This window comes from Quercus robur, chromosome 5 (assembly GCF_932294415.1).
Source record: "Quercus robur chromosome 5, dhQueRobu3.1, whole genome shotgun sequence".
In the NCBI taxonomy this organism is placed as follows: domain Eukaryota; kingdom Viridiplantae; phylum Streptophyta; class Magnoliopsida; order Fagales; family Fagaceae; genus Quercus; species Quercus robur.
Window position 1 is genome coordinate 77,613,761 of NC_065538.1, and position 25,309 is coordinate 77,639,069.

At 33.7% G+C, this 25,309-nt stretch overlaps 1 protein-coding gene and 1 long non-coding RNA gene across 5 annotated transcripts in view; one reads left to right on the forward strand and one right to left on the reverse strand.

The window, feature by feature from the left end:
- The window catches only part of LOC126727223 (cysteine-rich receptor-like protein kinase 25), a 102,171-nt gene that overhangs the window by 32,347 nt on the left and 44,515 nt on the right, over positions 1–25,309 (forward strand). Inside the window, exons 1-7 of one of the 4 annotated variants that reach the window (XM_050432795.1) lie at positions 16,085–16,877; positions 18,831–19,001; positions 19,569–19,690; positions 20,526–20,736; positions 20,854–21,091; positions 21,169–21,319; positions 21,417–21,889. The exons of 2 other annotated variants lie outside the window; for them this stretch is intronic. In XM_050432795.1, the coding sequence (XP_050288752.1) occupies positions 16,085–16,877; positions 18,831–19,001; positions 19,569–19,690; positions 20,526–20,736; positions 20,854–21,091; positions 21,169–21,319; positions 21,417–21,701 (1,971 nt within the window). In that variant the 3' untranslated portion in view covers positions 21,702–21,889. Of the gene's footprint in view, positions 1–16,084; positions 16,878–18,830; positions 19,002–19,568; positions 19,691–20,525; positions 20,737–20,853; positions 21,092–21,168; positions 21,320–21,416; positions 21,890–25,309 lie in introns of those variants that run through there. One more of the 4 variants, XM_050432798.1, reaches the window with a different exon arrangement.
- LOC126727234 (uncharacterized) lies at positions 608–1,641 on the reverse strand. Its single transcript, XR_007656185.1, has 2 exons — positions 1,532–1,641; positions 608–1,050 (listed from the first exon to the last, which is right to left on the reverse strand). It is a non-coding gene; the product is annotated as an uncharacterized LOC126727234 (long non-coding RNA).

The window sequence follows — 25,309 nt, forward strand, 5'->3', positions numbered from 1 at the left end:
AAAGGGAAGAGAAGAGAAGCAATGGAAAGAAAAAGTTCGATTGCTAGATCTATATATCTGAACATAATATGAACCAAGATGAGAAATCACTCGCACTTATCATTACCCTTTTCATTATTATCTAACAATTATAATCTGATTTGTCCCTATGAGTAAAACACCATAGTGTTCCAATAAGCAATTCAGCATGCACTCTATTACTCAAAAGATGATGAGAAGAACAATAGCCTATGTAATATTACATGCAATACCGAAATAAATTGTAAAAGATTATCAAACTTCTGTATCAAGATTGTGATTTACTGCTTTAACAATTTACCTTGAAAATATGAAAAAATGGTGAACCAAATTTAACATCACTACATAAGGTCATGATACAAAATCTTATGCAATATTCAATAGACATTACAAGGAAAATTTTGATGCATTCAAGCAAATATATAACTGATCTAGACAGACAATACAATTAAATACGCTATACTGACTCAGTCAAAAAATAAAAATAACTAAAAACATAGGAACCAGAGATGTAAAAAGTACCCTTTCCAAGATTTCCAATTTGTTTCATAGCAACAGACACAACAAAATTATTAATAAAACATGAAAATTCAAATAAAGTTTAACCCTTTGCATGTTTAACTTAGCTCTGTCTCTCTATTACAATAGGAATGAAAGAAACTGGAAAAATATAACTATAAAAATTTAATGTTTCCTCAGTTTCTTTTATATATAGTGTGTGAGGACACCATTTTCATTGATATAGATTTAATATCATGCTTTATGCTCATTGTAAAGTAGGTACTCAGTACATATCTGATGAGCCAAGACGGAGGTAGTAGTCTCCAAATCCATCCACTTTCTAGCTACTAATTCCCCCTCAACTACACAGAATATCCCCTTCAAGCTATCTTGCAGGTTTGTTAGGATGTTCCCTTTAATCCTTTTTTGATGCTAAGTGCTTTTCAGCCACTACATTACCAAGAATAGCAGTACATACATTAACATCCCTTTGATTTTGAGGGTAACTCTTGAGTTTGCATCAGGTTGAAGCTGCAAACAAAGAAATGAAGAATTTCAATATTGTTTACACAAGGAAGAAGAAAAAAAGAAGCCTGAAACTGGGAAGACAGTTCCAAAAGATAGTTTAAGCAGTCCACATAATTCATTCATTGAAATAATCATAAATCAAATCCTAATTTATGGTCAAGTGCAAGTTTCTTCTCGACATTCTCTATTTTTTAAAAAGAGTTTTGAGAGAGGACTTGTTTTTTGTTCTTTTGAATCAAAGTAGTATAAATCTCAGTCACAACTCTAATGCGAGTCCGATTGACAACTATAATCAAACACGTTCAAGGCAACTCATTAAATGACAAAACACCCAAATCTACTTTTTAATTAGGACACATTGTTGCTTTCAACAGTAAAAAGATAAATTTTAATGAAGTGCCATGCTAAAAACAAATCATGTACTTATGCAAATTATCTATTAAAAAAATGCAAATTAGAAAATTTTCAAAACTGTGGTGCTTACTGGCTTCTCTTCAAACTTGTTTTTGCCAAAAATCTTTAGTTGGGCTTCAACACTTTCTGATTAAAATCCACTTCATTCTTCAAAAATTTCGTCTAATGCAAATGTGCCCCTATCAAACAAAAGTATTTCAAAGATTTTAAGAATTAAAAATAGAACTTTACAGGTAACGATTTCAGCAATCTGGCTGTGTGAAGACTTTGATTTTTCTTTCTCTACTTTAAAATCTCAAATCTCTTTGTCATTATTCTTAAAGCCCCAAATTTTTCCTGTTTGATACTGAAACAGTTTTTTATAGCAACTGAGGTTTTACCTTTCAACAGAAACTGCCATAGAACGGTTGCAAACCAAAAAAAAAAAAAAAAAAAGTTAAGAAGAAAGAAAAGAAAAACCAACTAGGATTCAGAGAATAAGAAGAAAGAAAGAAGAGAACAATAGCATTAACAAAAAAAAAAGGAATATACAAATCTTAAAAATAAGAATTAGAACTGATTTTTTTTTTTCCTTAAAACTTTTAGCCTCTCTTATTCCAATGTGCGCTTTAAGAACTATTTCTCTTTGTGATTATGGTTCTGGTGGTCTAAGCCTGGTGAGGGTAAAGCAATCCAACCAAAAAATTCAAACCTAAATCATATTCAATCCTCAAATTTGAAAAAGAAAAGGGGGGGGGGGGGGGGGGGAAACAATAACTTTACTATTTATGGGTATACAACAAAAAAACCTAAAATAAATATCAATGCAACATTCAACTCTATACTTATTTAATCCCAAAATTTTCGTTAAGATTAGAAACAGAAGTACCCAAACTAAAATCAATATTTTTAGTGATTTCTGTAATCTAAAAAAACAAAACAAAAGCAAATATCTAAAATTGAGAAAACAAACATTTTGATAGAGAATCCAAAAACCCATAACAAAAACGAATCAAATCTAAACTTTATACCCAAACCTACAAAATTGAGAAAAAAAATGTACCGTTGTCAATGTCGGTTTTGGCGATCTGGTGGTCTAAATCTGGAAAGGGAATGGACGGTGGTGGGGAAACTGAACTCTGCCTCTTTCTCTGTTTCTTTCTCCATGTTCCAGGCCTCATCGTCTCCCTCTCTCTCTCTCTCTCTCTCTCTCTCTGCATAGTATTTTAACTGGTTAATTTTTGAAATTGAATGATTTAATTCCAAAATAGAAGAGTTGAAAAAAGTCTATTACCGAAAAAATTAAAAAAAGAATAGTCACATATTAAAACCTGATTTCCTTAGCCCTAATTTTTGAATCCAAATCTAGAACCAAATTGAAAAAAATTGAATGCATATAACAGATCTAATTTACCTATTAAAAAATCAGAGAAAGAATAGAACCCATCAAAGGCATTGTTTGTGGGCAGAGAGGCGTTCTGTCAGAAACAGAGAGGCGATCACTTCTTTCTCCATGTACCAGGATCGCCTCTCTCTTTTTCTGTTTGTTTCAACGTGTCTTCATCGCCTCTCTCTTTTTCTGTTTCTTTCTCCGTGTCTTCATAGCCTTTCTCTCGATTTCATCGCCTCTTCTCTCGATACCTCTGGGACGAACGTTTGATTGCATGATTCTTCACTGGATTGCAAGTTTTTTTTTTTTCCCTTTCTCTGCATCGCAGTAGCGCGTTGGTTTTTTTTTTTTTTTTAGAGAGAGAAAATGTTAAAGGGCTGTTTGGATTGGCTAATTCCGTAACTCAATTCTCAGTTTCCATAACTTATAACTCAAAAATGGTGGGACGTATAGCAAAAAGGTTGTTTGGCAAATAATAACTTTGTTTCCATAACTCTGTTTCCATCACTCAATTCTCTGATTTTTGAGTTATGAGTTATGGAAACTGAAAACACATTTTGGCTGTTTTCAGTTTCCATAACTCATAACTCAATGGCATTTTTGTAATTAAACACACATGAGGGACCCACAAACAATACCAACTGCACCTTTTCCTTTTTTTTTTTCTTTTTTTTTTCTTCCCTTTCTTTTCCTGGGTTCAATCTCCCCTGTTCTTCCCCTTTTTTTTCCTTTCTTCTCCTGGGTTCGGTCTCCCCTGTTCTTCCCCTTTTTTTTCCTTTCTTCTCCTGGGTTCGGTCTCCCCTGTTCTTCCTTTTTTTTCTTTATCCTTTCGTCTCCTGGGTTTAGTCTCCCCGGTGTTCTTCCTTTTTTTTTTTTTTTTCCCTTCTCCTGGGTTCGGTCTCCCCAATGTTCTTCCCTTTTTTTTTCTTCTTCTTCTTCTTCTTCTTTCATTGGGTTCGGTGATCTGGGTTTCTTTTTTTTTTCTTTCACTGGGTTTGGGTGATTTGAACTTTTTTTTTTTTCATTGGTTCGATGATCTGGGTTTGTGAAATTGTGAAGTAGCAACGGCGGCTATGGGTTCGATCATTTTGACTTAGTTGGCAACGAGTCTGGGTTGTTAGCTGAAGCGGCCCTGGTCAAATCGGTCATGGACCAGAAGACCATGGCTGGCCCGTTTTTGAGGTGCCCAAGTTTCGACAGCAGTAACAACAGCAACCGATCGTTTCTGACGTTCCGCTCCTTAAAAACTCTGAAACCCACCACAGCCACAACAGCAGCAACAGCAACATCAACATCAATGGCTTGGGTAGATTTGAGTTTGCTTCTTCTTCTTCTTTTTTTTTTTTTTTTTTTTTTTTTTTTTTTTTTTTTTAATGATTGAGAAATCTGGGTTTGTTCTGGAATATATTTATGCATGTTTAATTTTGTTCTTAATGAGAAATCTGAGATGAGAAAGGTGAAAAGGGAAGAAAAATGAAAAATGAAAAAAGAACGAACTAAAGAATAAAGAAAGAAGAAAGAAAAGTGGAGGAAAAAAAATTTGGCCAAGTGACAGAAATGGGACCCACAAATAGTGTGAAAAATATTGAGTGATGGGAAGTGAGTGATGGTGCCAAACGGGTGTGAAAAATTGAGTGATGAGTTATGAGTGATGAGTGATGAGTTATGAGTGATGAGTGATGAGTGATGAGTTTTGAGTGATGAGTGATGAGTGATGGAAATTGAATGATCAAAAAAAGGAATCGAAACAGCCCCTAAGCAGTCTGATGAAAAGAAATCGGTAGGGTTTTTATAATTGCAACGTCTTTTTTTTTTTTTTTTTTAACAGGTTATTTAATTTATACTTTTTTTATTGCAAGCGTGGCAGAGTTTTGAAAGACCAAACGTTGTAACGTACTAAGGTGCGGCTTGTTAGGTTCTAAAGTTTAGGACTTTATGTATTTTAGAACTCTAATGTGTAATGTTGGCAAACCATGATCAAAACAATGTGTTTAGAAGTGTTTAAAGCTAGCTCAAAGTTGTATGTCAATGTAAAGTTGGAATCGAGTGGAAAGCAAAAAGCAGTATGGCTTTCGGCCTGGCTCAATCGATCGAAGCTTAGGCTCGACCGATCGAACGTCGGGCAGATTGCTTTTCTGCAGATTCGTCCAACTCAGCCCTATGTGTTTAAAACGTTTTTAGGGTTTCTTATTTGTCCTATGTATAAAAGGCAAACCCTAGCCACGTTTTAGTATTGCTCATATTGCGGTTTGTGTAAATCTCTTGTGAGATCTAGAGGAGCTTTCCTTTACACAAACTTAGGGTTTTCAAGGAAGAGACATTCTCTAAACCTTGATGATCAAAACAATTGCTGCCATTAAAGCTTAAAGAATACACAAGCGGGGGTGCTTGTAGCTGGTGGAATCCAAAGAAAGAAGGAGTCCGTGGATTCGGAGCTTGCACGTGGTCGTGTTAGTAAGTTCTACTGGTTGGTAGCATTAGGAAGTCGAGCGGGGGTGCTTGTAAGTCCTTTTGTATGAACTTCGATTCTTTCTGATAGTGGATTCAAGTTTACCTTGAGGATAGCTAGGTCAAATCCTCCCTAGGTTTTTATCGGTTTGGTTTCCTGGGTGATCATATCGTGTGTTATTTATTTTCCGCTGCTTTGCATGATTTGATCTTTATTATTGTGATAACCTAGATTTGTTAATCTGACTAAGTAACAACTTGGCTAATTAACTAGGGTTAATCAATTGTTTAAGGGGTCTAAAAACTGTCAAGTAGTATCAGAGCGGGTTGCTCTTTTGTTTTAGATCTTTTGATCTAAGAGCTGATCTTTGACCCCTGTTGTCATGGATAATTTGAAGTGTCTTTCTGATCATGTTTCTGCTCATGCTTCTGTTGATTTTATTGATGCCTGTGAAACTCTTCGTAAGGAATTATTGAAATCTATGAAAATTGCTAAGAAATTCAAGGAAGAGTTAAAATTGGCTAATCTTGAAAAAGAGGAATTGGTTGTTAGATTAGATGAATCTAATAAAAAGAATGAATTTTTGAAAAATCAAATTTCCTCTCAAGATGAGAAGATGAAAAGCTTGGAACAAGAGTTAGTTGAATCTAAAGTTAAAATTGAAAATTTGACTTGTACCAAGTCTGCTATTGATAACAGAATTGTTTCTGTTTCTCTTAAGCCTAAAACTGAGAAAGTTTATATCCCTCCTTTCAAGAGGAATAATAAAGAAAAGGCTTTTTTGCTAGGTTAGACAAAGGTAAAAGTTCTGATGTAGACGCTGAAGTTTCTAAACCTAAGTCTAAACCTACTGTTAGAGAGCATAATAAATCTGTTTTTGTGCTTACCTGTCACCTTTGTGGTGTTGTTGGTCATATTAGACCAAATTGTTCTTTGTTGAGGCAAGAACCAAAGCCTGTGACCGGAAACCCCACTAGGAATACTGATGTTCCTAAATTTGTTCCTGTTTGCCACTTCTGTGGTGTCCGTGGTCATATTCGTCCTAATTGTCATAAACTGAAATTTAAGCATTCTATGTTTCAGTCTAGGATTTGTGATGATATTTCTCCTGTCATAAGTCCATATAAATTGTTTCATATTCTTTTGAAAAATTTGAGCTTGTTGGCTTGTGAAAGGAATTTGCAGGATTTCAGTCTTTCTCAGAAGATTGGTGTAATCTCTCAAATACACTCTGCTTCACATGGATTTTCACCTACAAAGCCGAAGACTCGTGCTAGATGGGTGAGAAAAGATTCTCTAAGGTGAGTGTTGCTGACTTGTCCCTGATTTAATTCTTTCAATTGTTTGTGGACATGTTTTATTTTTGTTTTTGGTTGTTTTGCTTTTTTTAAGTTTTTTTTAAATAAAAACAAATCCAAAAACATTGAAAAATTTTCAAAAAGACAAAAATATTTTATTTTGAGTCTTGTTTTATTTGTCTTGAGGATTACATGAATTATGATATCTCTCTCTTGATTTAGAACATGCTTGACATTGTGGAGAAACTTGGATAGTATGTGTTATATAAGTGCTAAGCTATTTTTGATTTTATATGAGTATGCACTAGTTTGTACATATACTCAAGGGTTAATTAAGAAATTGATATTTCTTGTTTGTGTACCCTCTATAGCTTAGTTAAGCACTGTCATGCATTGCATTTGCATTGTTCTTTTAGCATAATATGTGCTTTTTTTTGTTTTTGGTCATAAATTTTTTAAAACCAAAAAGATTTTTGTGTTCTGTATTTCACATCTTGAATTTATAATCAAGGATTGGCCATATTATTTTTACATAACAAGTTTATGTACCTTGTTTAGCTTTGATGAGCTTATTTATTGCACTTTACTGGTTGAAGCTTTGTAGTGCATGTTGTGTGGGAGATGTTTATAGTTTTTGATCATTTGTCTTGATCTTGAAGTCACATGTCTTTGACTGTCGGACTTGAACCTTTTGAGAAAGGCATAAATAACCATCTCACCACTATTCACTAGCCAATCATGAACACCTTAGTGCATATCATAAAATTTTTTGCTCGAGAAAGTATAGCACATGCACAAAAAGAATATAAGGTGAAGCCTCGGTAAAAGTGCTTAATTCTTAAAATCTAATTGGTGTGTACTATTAGGCTTGATGCCAAACTCACATAAACTTAAAATTGGAATGTATATTATGAGGCATAAATACAAGAAAATTACATGATTGCAAGCTTATGATCTAGGAGATGTGGGAGTTATATGATGTAACTCTTTAGGTGATAGTCTCTTTTAAATTCTTTGTGATGAATTTTGTAGACTTTGTGATTGATTGCTATTCACATATCATCTCACATGTATCTTAAACTTTTGCTAGTTGCACACACTACACAAGTTACTCTTTGTTAAACTTGGTACATTATATTGTGTGTGATCTTGTTGTGGCCATCCAAGATTAAAAGTTCCTTGATTTTAATGCAAAATGTGTTTATTGTTTGCGCTTTGAGGACAAATTGATTGAAAATCTTGATTTTGGAAGATTTGGGTTGAATTCAAGTGTTTTTGAAAAACTTTTCGTCTCATACTCATGCATTTTTTATATAAAACAATGTGCTTTGAGGAGTTTATGCATTAAAATGCTTTGTTTTTCAAAAATCTGACTTTTCCAGACTTTCGATCGATCGAACCTATTTTTCGATCGATCGAAATTGCGATTAAAATTTTTGGTTTGAGTCTGCCTGACTCGATTGATGTTCGATCGATACTCGATCGATCGAAACTGAAAATTTTAGTTTTTAATTATTTGACCAAAAATTTTTTTCCATGCATCATTTATGTTTCGGATTCACATGCATTGCATTGTTTTTGTATCCATCTTGCAGTTTGCAGTCATCTCTCTCATTGTTTTCACACATAACATGCATACACTTTGCTACATTGGGTACTCAACTTGATTTAAAAATTGATTGATTAACTTTTGAGTTATGTACTTTCTAGTATATGCTATTTTTATGTGTGAACTGTAGAAAATATTTTTCTTAAGAGATATGATGGATAATCAATGTGCAAATATTTTCTCTACTCATGCAACTATTTCTGGGTCACATAGTGCCATGTTTGCATTTTATAGAGTCGAACTGTTTTGTGTTCCCTTCTTTCTCTATTTTCTCTTACTCTATTGCGTATGTTTTCTGTCAACTCTTTGTTTGAGTTGTCTTTGTCAATGCGTGACAAAAAGGGGGAGAGATTTAGATGAAATGTGTGGAAATTACAAGAATGTTCTGTTTAGGGAGAGTTAACATTGTTTTGATGATCTAACTTAGGGGGAGAGTTAGATTGCATATTTGTTGATTTACTGTTTTTGTTTTTCTGTCACACATGCGGTTATGCATTTTGTTTAGTGTTTCAGGAAATATACAGGTTGATTCAATTGAGCTGCTGTCTACACTTGCAACTGATGGATAGTAGTTAGGATTGAATTTTTGTTTATGAGCATTATTTTGTAAAGGGTTTTTTCATGTTGTAAACTTTGAGCTTTTAAGTTGTGTTTTGTCACGGATTGTCAAAGGGGGAGTTTGTTAGGTTCTAAAGTTTAGGACTTTATGTATTTTAGAACTCTAATGTGTAATGTTGGCAAATCATGATCAAAACAATGTGTTTAGAAGTGTTTAAAGCTAGCTCAAAGTTGTATGTCAATGTAAAGTTGGAATCGAGTGGAAAGCAGAAAGCAGTATGGCTTTCGGCCTGGCTCGATCGATCGAAGCTTAGGCTCGACCGATCGAACGTCGGGCAGATTGCTTTTCTGCAGATTCGTCCAACTCAGCCCTATGTGTTTAAAACGTTTTTAGGGTTTCTTATTTGTCCTATGTATAAAAGGCAAACCCTAGCCACGTTTTAGTATTGCTCATATTGCGGTTTGTGTAAATCTCTTGTGAGATCTAGAGGAACTTTCCTTTACACAAACTTAGGGTTTTCAAGGAAGAGACATTCTCTAAACCTTGATGATCAAAACAGTTGCTGCCATTAAAGTTTAAAGAATACACAAGCGGGGGTGCTTGTAGCTGGTGGAATCCAAAGAAAGAAGGAGTCCGTGGATTCGGAGCTTGCACGTGGTCGTGTCAGTAAGTTCTACTGGTTGGTAGCATTAGGAAGTCGTGCGGGGGTGCTTGTAAGTCCTTTTGTATGAACTTCGATTCTTTCTGATAGTGGATTCAAGTTTACCTTGAGGATAGCTAGGTCAAATCGTCCCCAGGTTTTTACCGGTTTGGTTTCCTGGGTGATCATATCGTGTGTTATTTATTTTCCGCTGCTTTGCATGATTTGATCTTTATTATTGTGATAACCTAGATTTGTTAATCTGACTAAGTAACAACTTGGCTAATTAACTAGGGTTAATCAATTGTTTAAGGGGTCTAAAAACTGTCATGGCTGTTTTACTTGAAAGCTGTATACATGGCAGCATTTTAAGGGTTTTTTTTTTGTCCATACCTCCTTAAGTATAGGAACTAATTTTCTCTCAGCTTCTTCTATTACATATATATATATATATATATATATATATATATATATAGTATATGATTAGATTAGATTTTGAGTTCTCAAAAATGGTACACTTCATTATTTTATATATATTTTTAATTTAACTTAAATTCTATTTTATATTTAAACTCTCCATTGAAATCTTAATTTCTATAAATGTTAGAATATATAATTCTATATATAAACACAATCATAATTAGTGTGTAATAATAAAATATATAGTTTCATATACTAAGACAATCATAATACTAACTTCTCAAAAAAAAAAATCATAATAAATAACTATAAATAACTACCATATTTATTATATTTTATATTTTGAGAATTAAAAAAATTATATAATATTACATTTTTATGCATTGCACGTGCTACATACTAGTATTATAATTTATAAGTCTAAGATTCAAGTGATTGTCGAACACTCAGGGGCAGAACTATGTGTATAACAAATGGGTGTCATGTCCCGAGTTCAAATCTTCTGTCCCACTTTTCCTGCTCCACTCTATACTTCATCAATAAAAATTTACCACGTGTTTACCTAATTAATTAAATACTACTATTAATTAATAATAGTAGTATTAATAAGTCAATAATGATAGTATTTAATTAATTAGGTGAACACGTGACAAGTTTTTATTAGTAGAGTATAGAGCGGAGCAGGAAAAATGAGACAAAAGATTTGGACTTGTCATGCCCCATGAAAATTTTACAAAACATTTTATTGTAGGTAAAAACTAGGTAGAAATGTGAAACAATGCCTTTTTTCTGGTATGAACTGATCGCCCCACAAGGAAATTTATTGGTCTCCCCACGGGGTGCCCCACCTGTCCATATCCCTTTTGAGCCTCCCACTTTTCCTGCTCCACTCTATACTTCATCAATAAAAATTTACCACGTGTTTACCTAATTAATTAAATACTACTATTAATTAATAATAGTAGTATTAATAAGTCAATAATGATAGTATTTAATTAATTAGGTGAACACGTGACAAGTTTTTATTAGTGGAGTATAGAGCGGAGCAGGAAAAGTGAGACAAAAGATTTGGATTTGTCATGCCCCATGAAAATTTTACAAAACATTTTATTGTAGGTAAAAACTAGGTAGAAATGTGAAACGATGCCTTTTTTCTGGTATGAACTGATCCCCCCACAAGGAAATTTATTGGTCTCCCCACGGGGTGCCCCACCTGTCCATATCCCTTTTGAGCCTCAAATTGTTTTCCCAACACGTTAGGCAATAGCCAATGCCCAATCAACACTTCTTCAATTCTAAATGATTCCTTGGTGCAGTTTCTCTTACAGTCGCATTCTTGATTGATTTTCCATCCTTTTTGTGGTCTCATAAAAGACCTTTCTTGCTTGAATTTAAGGGAAAATGGCTTAAAAATTTTGAGAGGTACAAAATTTTTCTTCTCTTTTTTCATTTATATTTCAGTTCAATTTCTATTTATTTATTTAAGTTCATTATAGCTCTAAAGTGTGAAGATCAGTCCTTTGCATCATTTAGATATCTTATTTCAGAGGTCAAATTTTATGCAAAGTTCTTTCAGTGTTTTAGTTTTTCTCATATACATAGACAAGGGAATTTTGTAGGTCAAAATCTTACTAGACATCCGAGACATGTTAGCAATTTATTAGTGTAAATAGAGGACGTTCCTCCAACCATCAATAATGTTTTGTTAACCGATTGTGGCTGAATTTTTTTTATTGAAAGTTTAAAAGCCCGTTTGGTACATGTATTTAAACAACATTTTTCAGTTTTTTTGGAAATACGTGTGGGTGAAAAAATGTGTAGAAATATATGTAATGTTGTTTAAAAACTGAAAACATGTGTTTAAACACATGTACCAAACATGCCATAAGTTTCCTTATCAAAATATATATATATACACACATCTTGTGCCTTCTTATTTTCATTTTTCATAAAGTCAATTGATTATCCATTGATGAATAAATTTTCTTGTTATGTTTGTATGTTTAGTTATTGGATTAATTAATTAGGAGCTAAATATGACGCCAAATGTTTTACTTTTATAGCATAATGCCACATGTTTATTATTAAAAAATATAATAATAAACATGTAAATTTATAATTCATGAATCACCAATCATGAAAAAGAAATCTTTGTTGACAGACTTTAATTTTCCATTCTGTATCTTTTTGAAAAGAGAATAAATTGGGTCAAGAGCTGGCGTAAAAGGTGTGTTTTACGTCAGCCAATCCTAACCTGCCATGTCACCAACTTTTTTTCCTTCAGCAAAACAGATTAAGCCTTAAGCCTTTCTCCCTCTCTTTCTCTTCTCTCCTCACCCAATCTCTCCATCTCTGAATCAAACCCATGACCTCCATGGCCAAAGCTTCAAAGCTCAACACAAGCCACCAACACCACTGCCATGGCTGAAACTCCATGGTTCAACCAATAGCCACTGATATGTGTGCTGTATTCATGTGATGATTTTACTCGTGTTCACATTTCACAAGAATTACAAATAACACAACACGCACACATCCAGCCATAGAAAACCTGAAGCCCTAAAATCCAAAGCAAAAGCATAGCCACACCCAAGCCAAAAATCCAACCTTTTGAACACCCAAAACTTGAAAACTTGAGACAAAAATCCTTTCTTTCTTACACCCCCAAACCCAAATCAAAATCCCTTCTTTTTCCAAATCATTAAACCCAAAAAAGAAACCAAATCCCTAAACCCATAAACAGTCAGGCAATAAAAAGAGAAACTTTCGGCTATAAATCAAAGAATAACAGCAAAAAAATATAAAGATAAAGAGAAATAGAGATAGAGAGAGAAGCCAAGGGAAAATGGGGCCACCCCGTGGTGGCTCGCAACAGCAACTATTGGTTGAACCATGGAGTTTTGGCCATGGTAGTGGTGTTGGTGGCTTGTGTTGAGCTTTAAAGCTCCGGCCATGGAGGACATGGGTTTGATTCAGAGATGGAGATATCAGGTGAAGAGAGAAGAGAAGAGAGGCTTAAGGCTTGAATCTTTTTTGCAAAAAAAAAAAAAAAAAAGAAGAAGATTGGTGACGAGGCGGGTTGGCCATGGCAGTGGTTATTGGTTGAACCATGGAGTTTTGGCCATGGCAGTGGTGTTGGTGGCTTGTATTCAGTTTTGAAGCTTTGGCCATGGAGATTGTGGGTTTGATTCAGAGATGGAGAGATTGGGTGAGGAGAGAAGAGAAAGAGAGGGAAAAAGGCTTAAGGCTTAAGGCTTAATCTGTTTTGCTGAAGAAAAAAAAGTTGGTGACATGGCAGGTCAGGATTGGCTGGTGTAAAACACACCTTTTACGCTAGCTCTTGACCCAATTTATTCTCTTTTGAAAATTGTGCAAGTGTGATAGTGGCTTGGCTTTATTCACTTGTCACTTTAGCTCAATTTCTAGTTCTTATCGTCATTTCATTTCACATTTTTATTAGGTGGACCACACAACAACTCATGTAAGGTTCCCCCAAACATATTCTAGTTTATTATTCACGAATCAGAAATTGTGAAAAAATATGTTTCGGTATTGACAAAATTTAGGCATGTTCGGTATCTATGTTTAAACATATGTTTTTAGTTTTTAAATAATATTATACGTATTTTCATATATTTTTCACCTACACGTATTTTCAAAAAACACAAACAACATTATTAGAATAACGTTACCAAATGGCCTCTTAATTTTCCATTACCGTATCACTTGAAAAATAAAAATTCTAGAGTTACAACTATAATCACAATTTTTGTCATAACTTAAAAATAAAAATACTTGAACTACAATGGATCTTAGTATTATTGATTTTTTTTACATTGGATCTTAGTATTATTGACAGAATTTTTTTAAGAAATAAAAGAATATATAAAATGTTTTATAAACAAAATTGTTGTAAAAATAAACTCACTTATGCAAGATTAAAAAAGAGAGAAGAAAAATAAACTTAAGGATATTACAATAGTAACACACAAACACTCAGAAAGCATCCTATTTTACTAGTCTGGTAGCTTTTCTCTATAGTCTATACAATTCAATTCACAAAGCCTTAGCACACATCTAATCTTATATATATATATATATATATATATATATATATATATATATGATAGGTCGGCTGCGAGTCTTAAACCAATCAGAACTTGCATTCCTATATTACTATGCATGAAACCAAAACCAATTAGAACTCGGTTTTCTACTGCCACTAGAGGATGAAGGCAAATCAACTTTGGCAATCCAAATACAAGCCACATGCACAACAAAAACCTTTTCCATGATCCTGACTCCAGGGCGGCTCAACAACATTTTGGCAGCAAAAATGTTAAGTGGGGCTTTTTTTATAATTAAAAATGATAATTTAACTAAAAATAAAATTTAAAGCATATTGTAGGGGCACGATTTGTTTAACGGCCCAAGAGTAGCGTTGGGCTCGCGTGCAATGGACCCCAACAATATGATTTGTAGAGAGTGGGCTTGAATGGCATGACATTGGGCGCAGGTGGACGATTTGGTCATGGCGTCCATGGAAATTCTTATACGGGCGGGCCTTGCTTGACTAGCTAAGCCCCCCATTGGAACAGGTTGTAGGACTTTTGTCCTACAACGCTGTCCCCGCCCCCCCCATCCCTTCCTGGGGAGTTCTTCCTTTTATATCCACATTTTTTCTCTTCCTTCGAGTTCACATGTAAGACTCACCCTTTTTCTGGGGTGTAGATCTGTCTTGTCAACCCATACTTCCGTATGGTTTGGTGTCGCTGGGAAAGTTATAGGGTATAGTCTCAGAGTCTGGACTTGTCAGATACAGTGCTTGGTATTATGATGTTGGTAGCTTTTTTCCTTACCCTGCCCCTGAACTCAGTTTCTCCCTTTCCTCAGATATTTTATGAGGTGCCGAGCAGGATGTTGTCCTCGGCAATGGCTATTCCTCGGCGTGGGCCGTAGCCCCTGAGCTCCCATGCAGAACGGGCCTGGGCCGCGAATTCACTAGCCCCACACATATAATAATAAAACTTGGTTATTGTAATTTTTTTTAAAGTTATGACAACTTTAAAGTCTAAATCTACATAAATAAAAATTAATTTATTACATAATTCAATAAATAATAAATCAGTATTGTTATAATACAAATGAGTTGGTTATGTACATATAAAATTATTAATTAGTATAATAATTTATAATAGTAGATAAAGTAATTTGTTGTCTTATAACTGTGGGTTATATTGTGTAGTGCGCAGCTGTGCAGTGCAGCCTGTGCTGCTGTGCAGTGTAAATGTCCAGCCTGTACCCCTATGGTTAAGTGTAGAAGCAAAAAACCTGTCCTGTCATAGCAGAAAAGGGTTCAATTAAGAGGGGGCAAAATTTTGTATTAATATTTTCCCAGCCTGTCCAATGACTAAAAACCAGGGGCGCTGGCTTGTGCAGTGAAATAAATAAACGTGTCCGACTCCCATCAATGGCTTGTGCACTGAAATAAGAGAGGGGCCAGAAAAGGGTCCTACTACCATAGTAAAAACGTGGCCCATCAATCAATTGTATGGTAAAATAAACTAAAAATATATATAATTTAAGTTAAATAAATATCAGCCTCGTCATCTTCATTTTCGAAAAGATAAATAAAGTTCTACCAAAAAAAGAAAAGAAAAGATAAATAGAGGAAAAAGATTACCTTTAGCTCTGGTTCACTTCACCTTTTTAATTTTGAATTTGTTGTGAATTGAAAGGAATCAAAAAAACAAAAATTTCAAGCTACATTGAGTTTATGGAAAAATATCAAGAATCAAGATGAAGGTAAAGAAAAAAAAAAGGTAAAAATATAGATGGAGAGCAGAGAGATGAGAGATTTTACTTTGTTTTTAGAATTTATAATCTCTAATATATTTCAGACAATTTCATTGTATTATTAATAAATTTGTTTGATATTAATTTTGATTTTAGTATATTTTAAGAATGAGTTAATAAATTTGTCTCCTAAAATTTAATTTTGTTAGCTCAAGTTTGATTATTATTTTTTTTCCTTTTTAAATTTCTGCATTTTTTAATATAATTAGATATTTTTAATGCATTTTATTGTAGAATAAAAATACTTAATTTTTTTTAATTAAAATATATAGATAAATGTGTTATATATAATTTTTTTACATGTGGGTTTCTTCTTTTATTTAAGACCGCATTTGCATCAATTACATCACTTGTGAGCCGTCCCTGCTGACTCCTGAGATTTCTGAGTCTGAGCAGGCTGAGCACAAGACTGATCATATAAATATGGGCATCCCTTCTTTCAGTGTCTCCATGTACCTAGTGCTCCTTTCCATACTCATCTCCCTAAGCATTAGGGGTGAAGCAGCCGAATACCGCTACCATTTCTGTTCAAACCAAACCACTTTCTTCCCCAACAGCACCTACCAGTCTAACCTCAACAACCTCCTCTCTTTCCTTAACGCAAATTCCACTCGTGAAACCGGTTTCTACAACACCACCGTGGGTCAAACTCAAACCCCAAAGAACACAGTTTACGGCCTCTTCCTCTGCCGCGGTGACCTCGCCACCAATGAGTGCCAAGACTGCGTGTCAACAGCAACCAAAGAGATTGTTCAGCAGTACTGCCCAGAAGAAAAAGTGACCGTGGTATGGTATGATGAATGCATGTTACGCTACTCAAATCGATCATTCTTCTCAGTCATGGAGGACGAGCCCAGAATGATTCTGTGGAACTTGTTGGATATAACAGAGCGAGATCGCTTCCTTCAGCTAGTGGAAAAATCATTGAGTGACTTGGTGCCAGTGGCCGCAAATGCTTTGTCTGGTGCTAAAAAGTTTGCTACCAAAGAAACCAAATTTACGGAAATGCAAACGCTATACAGCCTTGTACAGTGCGTCCCTGACCTATCCAGCTTTGATTGCAATAGGTGTCTTCGCGAAGCCATAACAAACTTGTCCACATCTTATGGTGGAAAGAGAGGGGGTCGAGTTGTGTCTCCTAGTTGTAACATTAGATATGAAGTTTTCGCGTTTTACCATGTACAAGCTTCTGCCGCACCAGGACCTGGACCAAAAGGTACATATCCTATCAAGAAGATGTTTATTTGAAAGGATTTTTTTTTTTTTAAATATTTAATTCATGAGGCAAATTCTTAATTTTTATTGCATTAAAAATATAAATCTTACATTATAGACTAAACAAGCGTGTCCAATATACAGTGTATAATAAGCTTTTTGCAAAGGTATACTTTTATTTAGTGTACAATGTAAGAATTACATTGCTAATATAATGTAAAATTATTAATGTCCTAAGAGTATTTACATTTGATGTTACATTATTAATTTTGTATTTTGAAATTTTCATAATTGGACTATGTGAGCGTTTGGGCAGGGTTGAAAGTTGCGTTTCAGCCCTGCTCCTTTTTTTTTTTTTTTTTTTTTTTTTTCCGCACGTGAACAGTAAAATCACTAGCAGGAAAAAAACACTATTTACACACTGTTCACATACTGTTTACCTACTGTTTACGGGTCCCACAATACTATTCACACATTTAAAAATGATTTTGTTACAGTATTTTCAGTTTTCAATTTCAACAACAATAAGCTCAATCCAAACTGACCTATATGTTTCAAATGTTGTTAACAATTGTATCAATTTTTGTATTGATAGGATATTATTTACTATTCAATATATAAACTAATATTTTATGCATAATTTTAAAATACAAAAATATCAATTTCCAACATTTTATAGCTGAGATCGTTATTGGTCTCTAATCACTTTAAAATTTCTCAAACATAGAAGATATTATAATAAAATGTAATTTAACAATGAAGTTTTCAAAATTTACATCAAATACAACATTTACAAAAAACTCATAAAAATTAATTAAAAATTTATTTGAATGCATTAAATTAAAATTCATAAAACATTTAAAAAAACAAATTCTAACATTACAAAACCTTCTCAAAGCATAACAATATACAACAATTCAAGTTATAAGAAATACAAAAACAATTCAAACATACCAATACAACAATTAAAAAATATAAATAGCGTAAATATTAAAACATAAAAATATAAATTCAATAATACGATATAAAAAAATATCATAAATTTAAAGTTAGAAAATTAAAAATATTTGTTTATTATCTTATAAAAAAACTTGTAAAAATGTTTTTTTAATTATTTAAATATAAACGGAGTGGGGCTGGACTGTGGAGGAAAATGTTAATCTCCATCCCCACCCCCATTTGTTTATGCGGGACGAATAAAGTTCTTTTATTTTATTAAGGGCGAGTGAGGCAGATACGTGCAAGTACGGATTTATATAGTCATCCCTAGGACTTCTCGCCGAATGGCGTCATTTATTTATTATCTAGCTTTTCTTCTCTAGCTTGTATGACACGCACGAGACAATAGATACATCCTTCAGAAATATTGCTTGACTTTTGCACATAAAAGCTGACTTCATTTACTTCTCAACAAACTTCTCTCCCAAGCTCATCTGAGGAGCCTTGACAAAGAGTAAGAACTGGACTTGTGGGTGTCGGCACCCAACAGTTTTTTGTGGGTGTTCAATCATATTTTTAGTAGGCTACTTTGATCAGGTTGATGAGAATGTTCGACGTTTGGTAAATGCACTTAAAAATATGGGTAGAAGTACGTTAAAAAAATAGATAGAAATATGGGTAGAAGTACGTTAAAAAAATAGATAGAAATGCATGTAATGTTATTTAAAAACTAAAAACATATATTTGAGTGAGTGTACCAAACGAGGCCTAAAAACTCAAGTATACTAGCAAAGCTAATATGGTCCTATGGTATCATATTACTGTTTGGTAATGTTGTTCGAGTAAATTTGTTTATATTTTTTGAAAATACTTTGAAAAAAATATGTGAAAATATGTATAATATTATTTAAATACTAAAAACTGTTGCTCAGAACGCCTGACCAAACAGTCACTTAAGCACTTCTTATTACTGACTATTAACTATTCTCAATAAAACATGATATTGCTTTTGCAGGAAAAGGCAAAAGCTCAAAGGTAATAGCTATCGTAATTGCTGTTACAATTGCTGCCTCTGTGGTGCTAGTCATTCTGCTTTACTGTTTCCGAAGGAGGAGAGCAAGAATGAAGTCCAATGATATAAAAGAAGAGAATTCACAAAAATCTGATGGCCTACTCAATTATCATGGTATGCAAGTTGAATCCTTTCATTAACGATGTATTTCAAGCCGCATGTGAGGGTGTGCTAAAAGCTATATAAATTAGAATGTGAAAAGTTAACGGATAACTTAAGAAAATTGGTTTATCAACTATTTAAAAAAATTTATAGGAAAAAAAAAACTTTTTAAAGAGTTTTTATATTTTTCATAACGGAAATGCTAATAATGAGTGCCTTGGTTAATAATCCATTTAAAAAAAGTTTTTATGGGAAATGAAAAAAAAGTAATTAATATTTTGACAGCTTTTTTAATTTCTCATAAAAATAGTATCAAAACTTTCCTAAAATGAATTATTAATAAGTGCTTTAAAGGCACTCGTTAACGTGACCCTTTTCATAAAAGTAATCTTAAAACTTTTTAAAAATAGTCCTTTAACAAATATTCATACCCATTAACAGAACTTTATTTTGTTATTTATTTATTTATTTTTGGATAAAGATTATATTGAATACGTGCAAACGCCCACCTTTATCATATCTGTAAACAATGCTCTTTGTAGTGTAATCTCTTACTTTTATTTATTTTTGGGTCTTTAGCTGCAAGTGAAATAACAACTGTAGAATCCTTGCAATTTGATTTTGGGGCAATTGAAGTTGCAACAAACAAATTCTCAGATGACAACAAGATTGGTGAAGGTGGATTTGGTAAAGTTTACAAGGTAAGAAGAATCAAAATTCATTTCTTGCGTTTATTAGTACTCAAAATTAGCAAACATATCAAATTTACAGCATATAAATATGAAAAAAATTTAGAATTTGAAAAGCTTTCAAAGTTGGGATTTTATAAATTCTGCGAAGGGGACTATTCTACAGCCAATCTAAGCATTGGACACATCATCAAAATATACTCTAAAGTCTAAACCCCTTGGCGATTAACAATTTAGAAATAATTAATTGAAACAATTAATCACACAATATTAATATACTCAACATATCATCAAAATATATATATATATATATATATATAATAAGTAATAAAAATATTTTGACATAGAGAATGGATATAAGATGGAAAACATTTCAAATGGAAGACCATGCTACATAGAAAACCGTTGGAAACACTAGAAAAAGATTCTTTGTCATGTTAAGTGGGCTAGGATTCTTTGTTATGTTGTTTGTGATTCCGAAGGATTCTTTGTCACGTTAAACTCCAAACTGAGTAGAAAAAGAGCTTCCGAAAGTGTTTGGCATTTGCTTAATGTTTTTTACTTTTTGCCTTTTGTTTCAATTTTTTGCAAATAATTTGATTTTAGCCTTTTAGAAATAAGCTAGCTTTTATAGATTTTATCACACATTTAACATAAAAGTCACCAAAAGCTATATATTTTGATAAAAACTATGCAAATTAGTTGTCCCAAACATATGAATCAAAGTGTGCTTATAATATTTTTGTCATGCACGTCAAAGGCTTCTTATTAATGGTAATCTAATACAATTCATACCAATTAACAACTAGGTCCTAAATTTTGTCTTTTTGGAGGTTATTTTACACAGGGTGTGCTACCTGAAGGGAAGGAAGTAGCAGTTAAAAGGTTCTCAATGAAGTCATTGCAAGGCTTAGAGGAATTCAAAAATGAGGTCATACTTATTGCAAAACTTCAGCACAAAAATCTTGTGAGGCTATTGGGATGTGGCATACAGGGAGAAGAAAAGTTGCTTGTATACGAGTTTATGCACAACAAAAGCCTTGATAATTTTATTTTTGGTTTGTTTCTTCCTACATTTTGTTTTTTAAGTCGGATAGTATTTTGGATTTCTTGTAGACTTCTACAATTCATATTTATACACTATTTCATAACTTAACATTAATATTGAATTTTAGATTCAAAAAGGCGCTCACAACTTGATTGGAAGACTTACTATGACATAATTAGTGGGATTACTAGAGGACTTCTATATCTCCATGAGGACTCCAGGCTTAAAATCATTCACAGAGACTTGAAGCCTAGCAATGTTTTGTTGGACCATAACATGGTTGCCAAAATATCAGATTTTGGAATGGCGAGGATCTTTTCTGAAAACCAAAATATAGCTAACACCAACAGAGTTGTAGGAACATAGTAAGCCACTTCTTCTTTTATTTCTCTTCTTCTTGGTTTTTTAAATAATAATGATAAAGATGTTGGTATCCAAAAAGTGGGTACATGGCTCCAGAATATGCAATGGAAGGAGTATTCTCTGTTAAGTCCGATGTCTTCAGCTTTGGTGTAATCTTGCTTGAGATTATTAGTGGAAAAAGGAGTAGTGGCTTCTATCTCACTGAACATTCGCAGACACTCCTTGCATATGTATGTTAATTTTTGCCTGCTTGAATTAGAATTAGACAAAAATAGAAATAGGATAGCATATATGAAATATAACTCCATTTGCAATCTAAATTCACAGGCATGGAGACTGTGGAATGAAGATAATTTGTTAGAGTTCGTGGACAACTTTTTGATGGAATCAGGTTCGACATCAGAAATTGTAAAGTGCATACATATTGGACTTTTGTGTGTTGAGGAAAATCCACAAGATAGACCCACCATGTCGACTGTGATAGTTATGCTGGGAAATGAATCAATAGCTCTTCCTGAACCAAAACACCCTGCATTTTCGGTGGCTAAATTCATGTCGATGGATGAAATCTCGGTAAATGAGCTAAGTTTTTCTACTATTGTACCAAAATGAACGCTTACAACTGTACAAGATTGCCATTGGGTTTTGCATGATGGTGAACTTATTATTGTACCCTTAATTTCTATAAAATAGGATAGGATACGTATTGGAGTTTGGGAAGGAAGGTCCAGTTAATTGAGTAAATGATTGTACTGCACAAACTACAAAGTTATTAAATAATAATATGTTTTGTATAAAAATGTTTTTCAGTTTTCAAATTGAAAAAGGAAATTTCATTTATTTCGATGTCGGTTTGTTTGTGGGCTGGGCTTCTCAATAGCGCATTTGAAACGTAGGCCGTTGATGAACTGAGGGACATTTGTACAAAATAAACAAGAGATCTTGACATTTTAAGCCACTATTATTTTCCAGTCATATCTCATAGGTGGGCCTGCAGAATGAATGAAGGCAAAATGTTGTTTTCAAGTCATGAGTTATGAGTTATCATGGCATTTTAATAAAAATATTCGCACTGTGGGACCCACCTAATGCCTTGTCTAATCAAGTCACAACACTCATTACTCACCACCAATGGACACCCATCTCTTTTTCTTTCTTCCTCTTTATTTATTTATTTATTTATTTTTTCTTCGCTGAAAAACCAGTTGCCTTCTTGTTTATTCTTTTGCCCCCACAATAGATTCTCTCCAAGTCACCTATAGAGGTGAAGACGAAGATGATTCCACCAAACCAACTCCCACTACCGCCCCCACCGAATTAGCCACACCTACACCCACCGCTACAACTGCCAAATTTTTACCTCTACCTCCACCACCAAATCTTAACAAGGCCACCGAACCCCAAAACAACACCACCACCACCAAACCATACTCCCCATCCTTAGACGACAAATCCCCAGCTAAATCCACCCCCACAAATGACAACACCTCAACTGAACACGACGACGACACCACCACCACAAATGACGACGTGGGTGATGACGAAGAAGAATCACCTTCCAAAAACCAAAAGCCCCTCTCTTCTTTCCTTACCACACCCCAACCCTCTCTTATTTCTTCTCCCAAGTCGTTGGCACCCTGGGTTTGATATTTTTTGATGATTTTGTATGATATTGTGATACCCATGAATGTAACTTTGATGTTGTGGAAGCCTAAAGAAAGCACACACGATGCTCTCTTGATGGAACATAAACTAAACTGTTAGTTCCTGGTAGTAAACCTCGAATCCACGAGGGGTTTCCCTGAATCCACAAGGAGAATAAAACTAGAATACACCAGAAGATAATTCAACAAAACGTCTGTGTTTATTGATAATAGTCTAATTTGCCACTGACGGTTACAAAACATATAAATACTGAGAAAAATGTTTGAAAAACCCTAATTCGCACTAATTACGCGATTAGGTCACAAAAATACCGAATTTTACCAAAAATGGCAAAATTGAGTTAAATGCAGAATCATAAACTACTAACCTTAAGGGTCGTCCCAAAATAGACGGGAACTTATTCTGACTTTTAAACTAAAAGTTATTAAGGAAAAACAAATATTTCTATAAATAGCAAAAACATTGTTTTCGGGGCCTTAATGAAGGAATTCGCCTAAATTTCGGCGACATTCATAGATATGAATCTGGATCAGAACGCCGTTTTCCTTCAACCTGCCAAATTTCATGCAATTCCAACACTGTTACTCCGATGGCCCCTACTGGCACCCCCCTTTGATCTTGCATTGTGACTTCCTATGCCCCTGTTGCTCCAGGAATGCATGTGCTGTCTGTTCTACATCAAACTTAGTTATATGTGCATAAACTTGGTGAAAGTTTGGGTTTTTGTTGGTGGTTCTACTATTTTTGTCGTGGAAATTTGTTATTTGTGCTATTCTGGCTTGATTTGTGAGATCCCATTTTTGGCAAAGAAGAAGAAATAAGGAACAAGAAAGACAAAAAAAGGAGTGGGGGAGACTAGAGAGAGAGTTCATACGGGTAAGAAAAGGGAGGATTCTGAACCATGGCTCCACATGTTGTAGTTAAAGTTGAGTTTTGGTGATGAAAGCTAAATCCAATTTTTTAGCCAAACAAACTGGGAGTGAGATAAGAGAGAAATAGAGTTATAAAAACTGAATTATGAGAACTGAGTATGAGTGATGCTTCAAACCAAACAAGGTCTTAGGGTTTCAGTCCAAACCTACTAGGTATACAAGGAAAGCCCTAAAGCATGTTTTTCAAGTCTTGGAGACCTACTATTGTGAGATCTATGAGGTTATTGTACCTTCTAACTCTTTCAAGCACCTATTGAAAATCACACAAATATTATTAATACCGGTGGAGTAAAAGTTGCAGCAAGCTTCAACTATCAAGCGTACAGAAGATCAAGACATGAACTAGAGATTCATGTTGGAGTAAGTCCACATCAAATAAATTTGAGGGGTTCATAGCTTAGTTTTGTGACTATAGTTAGATTTACTACAGATTGGTATTCTTGACTGTAAATCTCAATATGATATAGTGGATTGTTCTCTTGAGATCGTTCTCCCCAGGTTTTTACCTTGAAACAAATTTGTTTCATTAGTTTTCCTAAGTTATCACATCTTGTGTTGTTTAGATTTTCGTTGTGCATGTTTTCTTGTGATGAATGTTTAACTTAGATCTGAATAATTAACTTAAGTAAGAACTTGGCTAATAAATTAGGTTAAACACTGTGTTTTCCAAAGGTCTAAAACTTACAATAAACCTTTAGCAACTCTTATGTGAGGGCAAATATTGTTTAAGGATAACATTCAATTGTGCCTCCAAGCCAATCAAAATTTCTGATTTTTTGCTGGATCATTTTGTTATTTCATTATATTACTCTTCTAAATTCCCAACAGTGAGTAGATACTAAAACTTAATGGGTAAAATGAAAAAGACAAAACTGTTCAGAGTTTTTAAATGTATACGTGGTATAAATTTATATAGTTAGATGGTGCAATAAGAAGTGATCAACAAAAATTCAAACATTTTGCTTTTATCCTATGTTAAACGGTGAGAAGATACTAAAACTTAACGGGTAAAATGAAAAAGGCACAACTATTCGGTGTTTTTAAATGTATACGTGGCATGGATTTATATAGTCAAGTAGCGCAATAAGAAGTTATCAACAAAAAGTCAAACGTTTCGCTTTATGTGTGTGTGTGTATTCTATTTTTTAAAGGTCAAGGTGTACAAAAAGTCAAATGTTTCGCTTTATGATGTTAAGCTTTTGACATTGCACTTTTGCTATGCCGAAGCATATAGATGTCATTTCATGATTGGCAGGCAATAGTGGTGAAATGATTATTTATAAATTTCTCTTAAGATTTTCTAGTCATTCCCGTCAAAAAGAGTGATACGAGTATTAAGTACAAAAGATTACTTAATCTTACTTATTACAAATATGAGCCATAAATCTCACTTGCTTAGTTGTGCATAGAGATACTCATCTAAGGTACAAAAGATACAAAATTTAGAAAATTTTGTTTCAATAGCCATCCAAGGTACACAAATACCAATGTACACAAACACACACTATTTTTGTATTTTTCTAGTTTTTCAAAATTTTTTTTATGAAAAACAAAATAAATCAAAACTGAAAAAATAAACAAATAAAAACATGTTAAACAAAGCAATACATAAAACTAGATTGA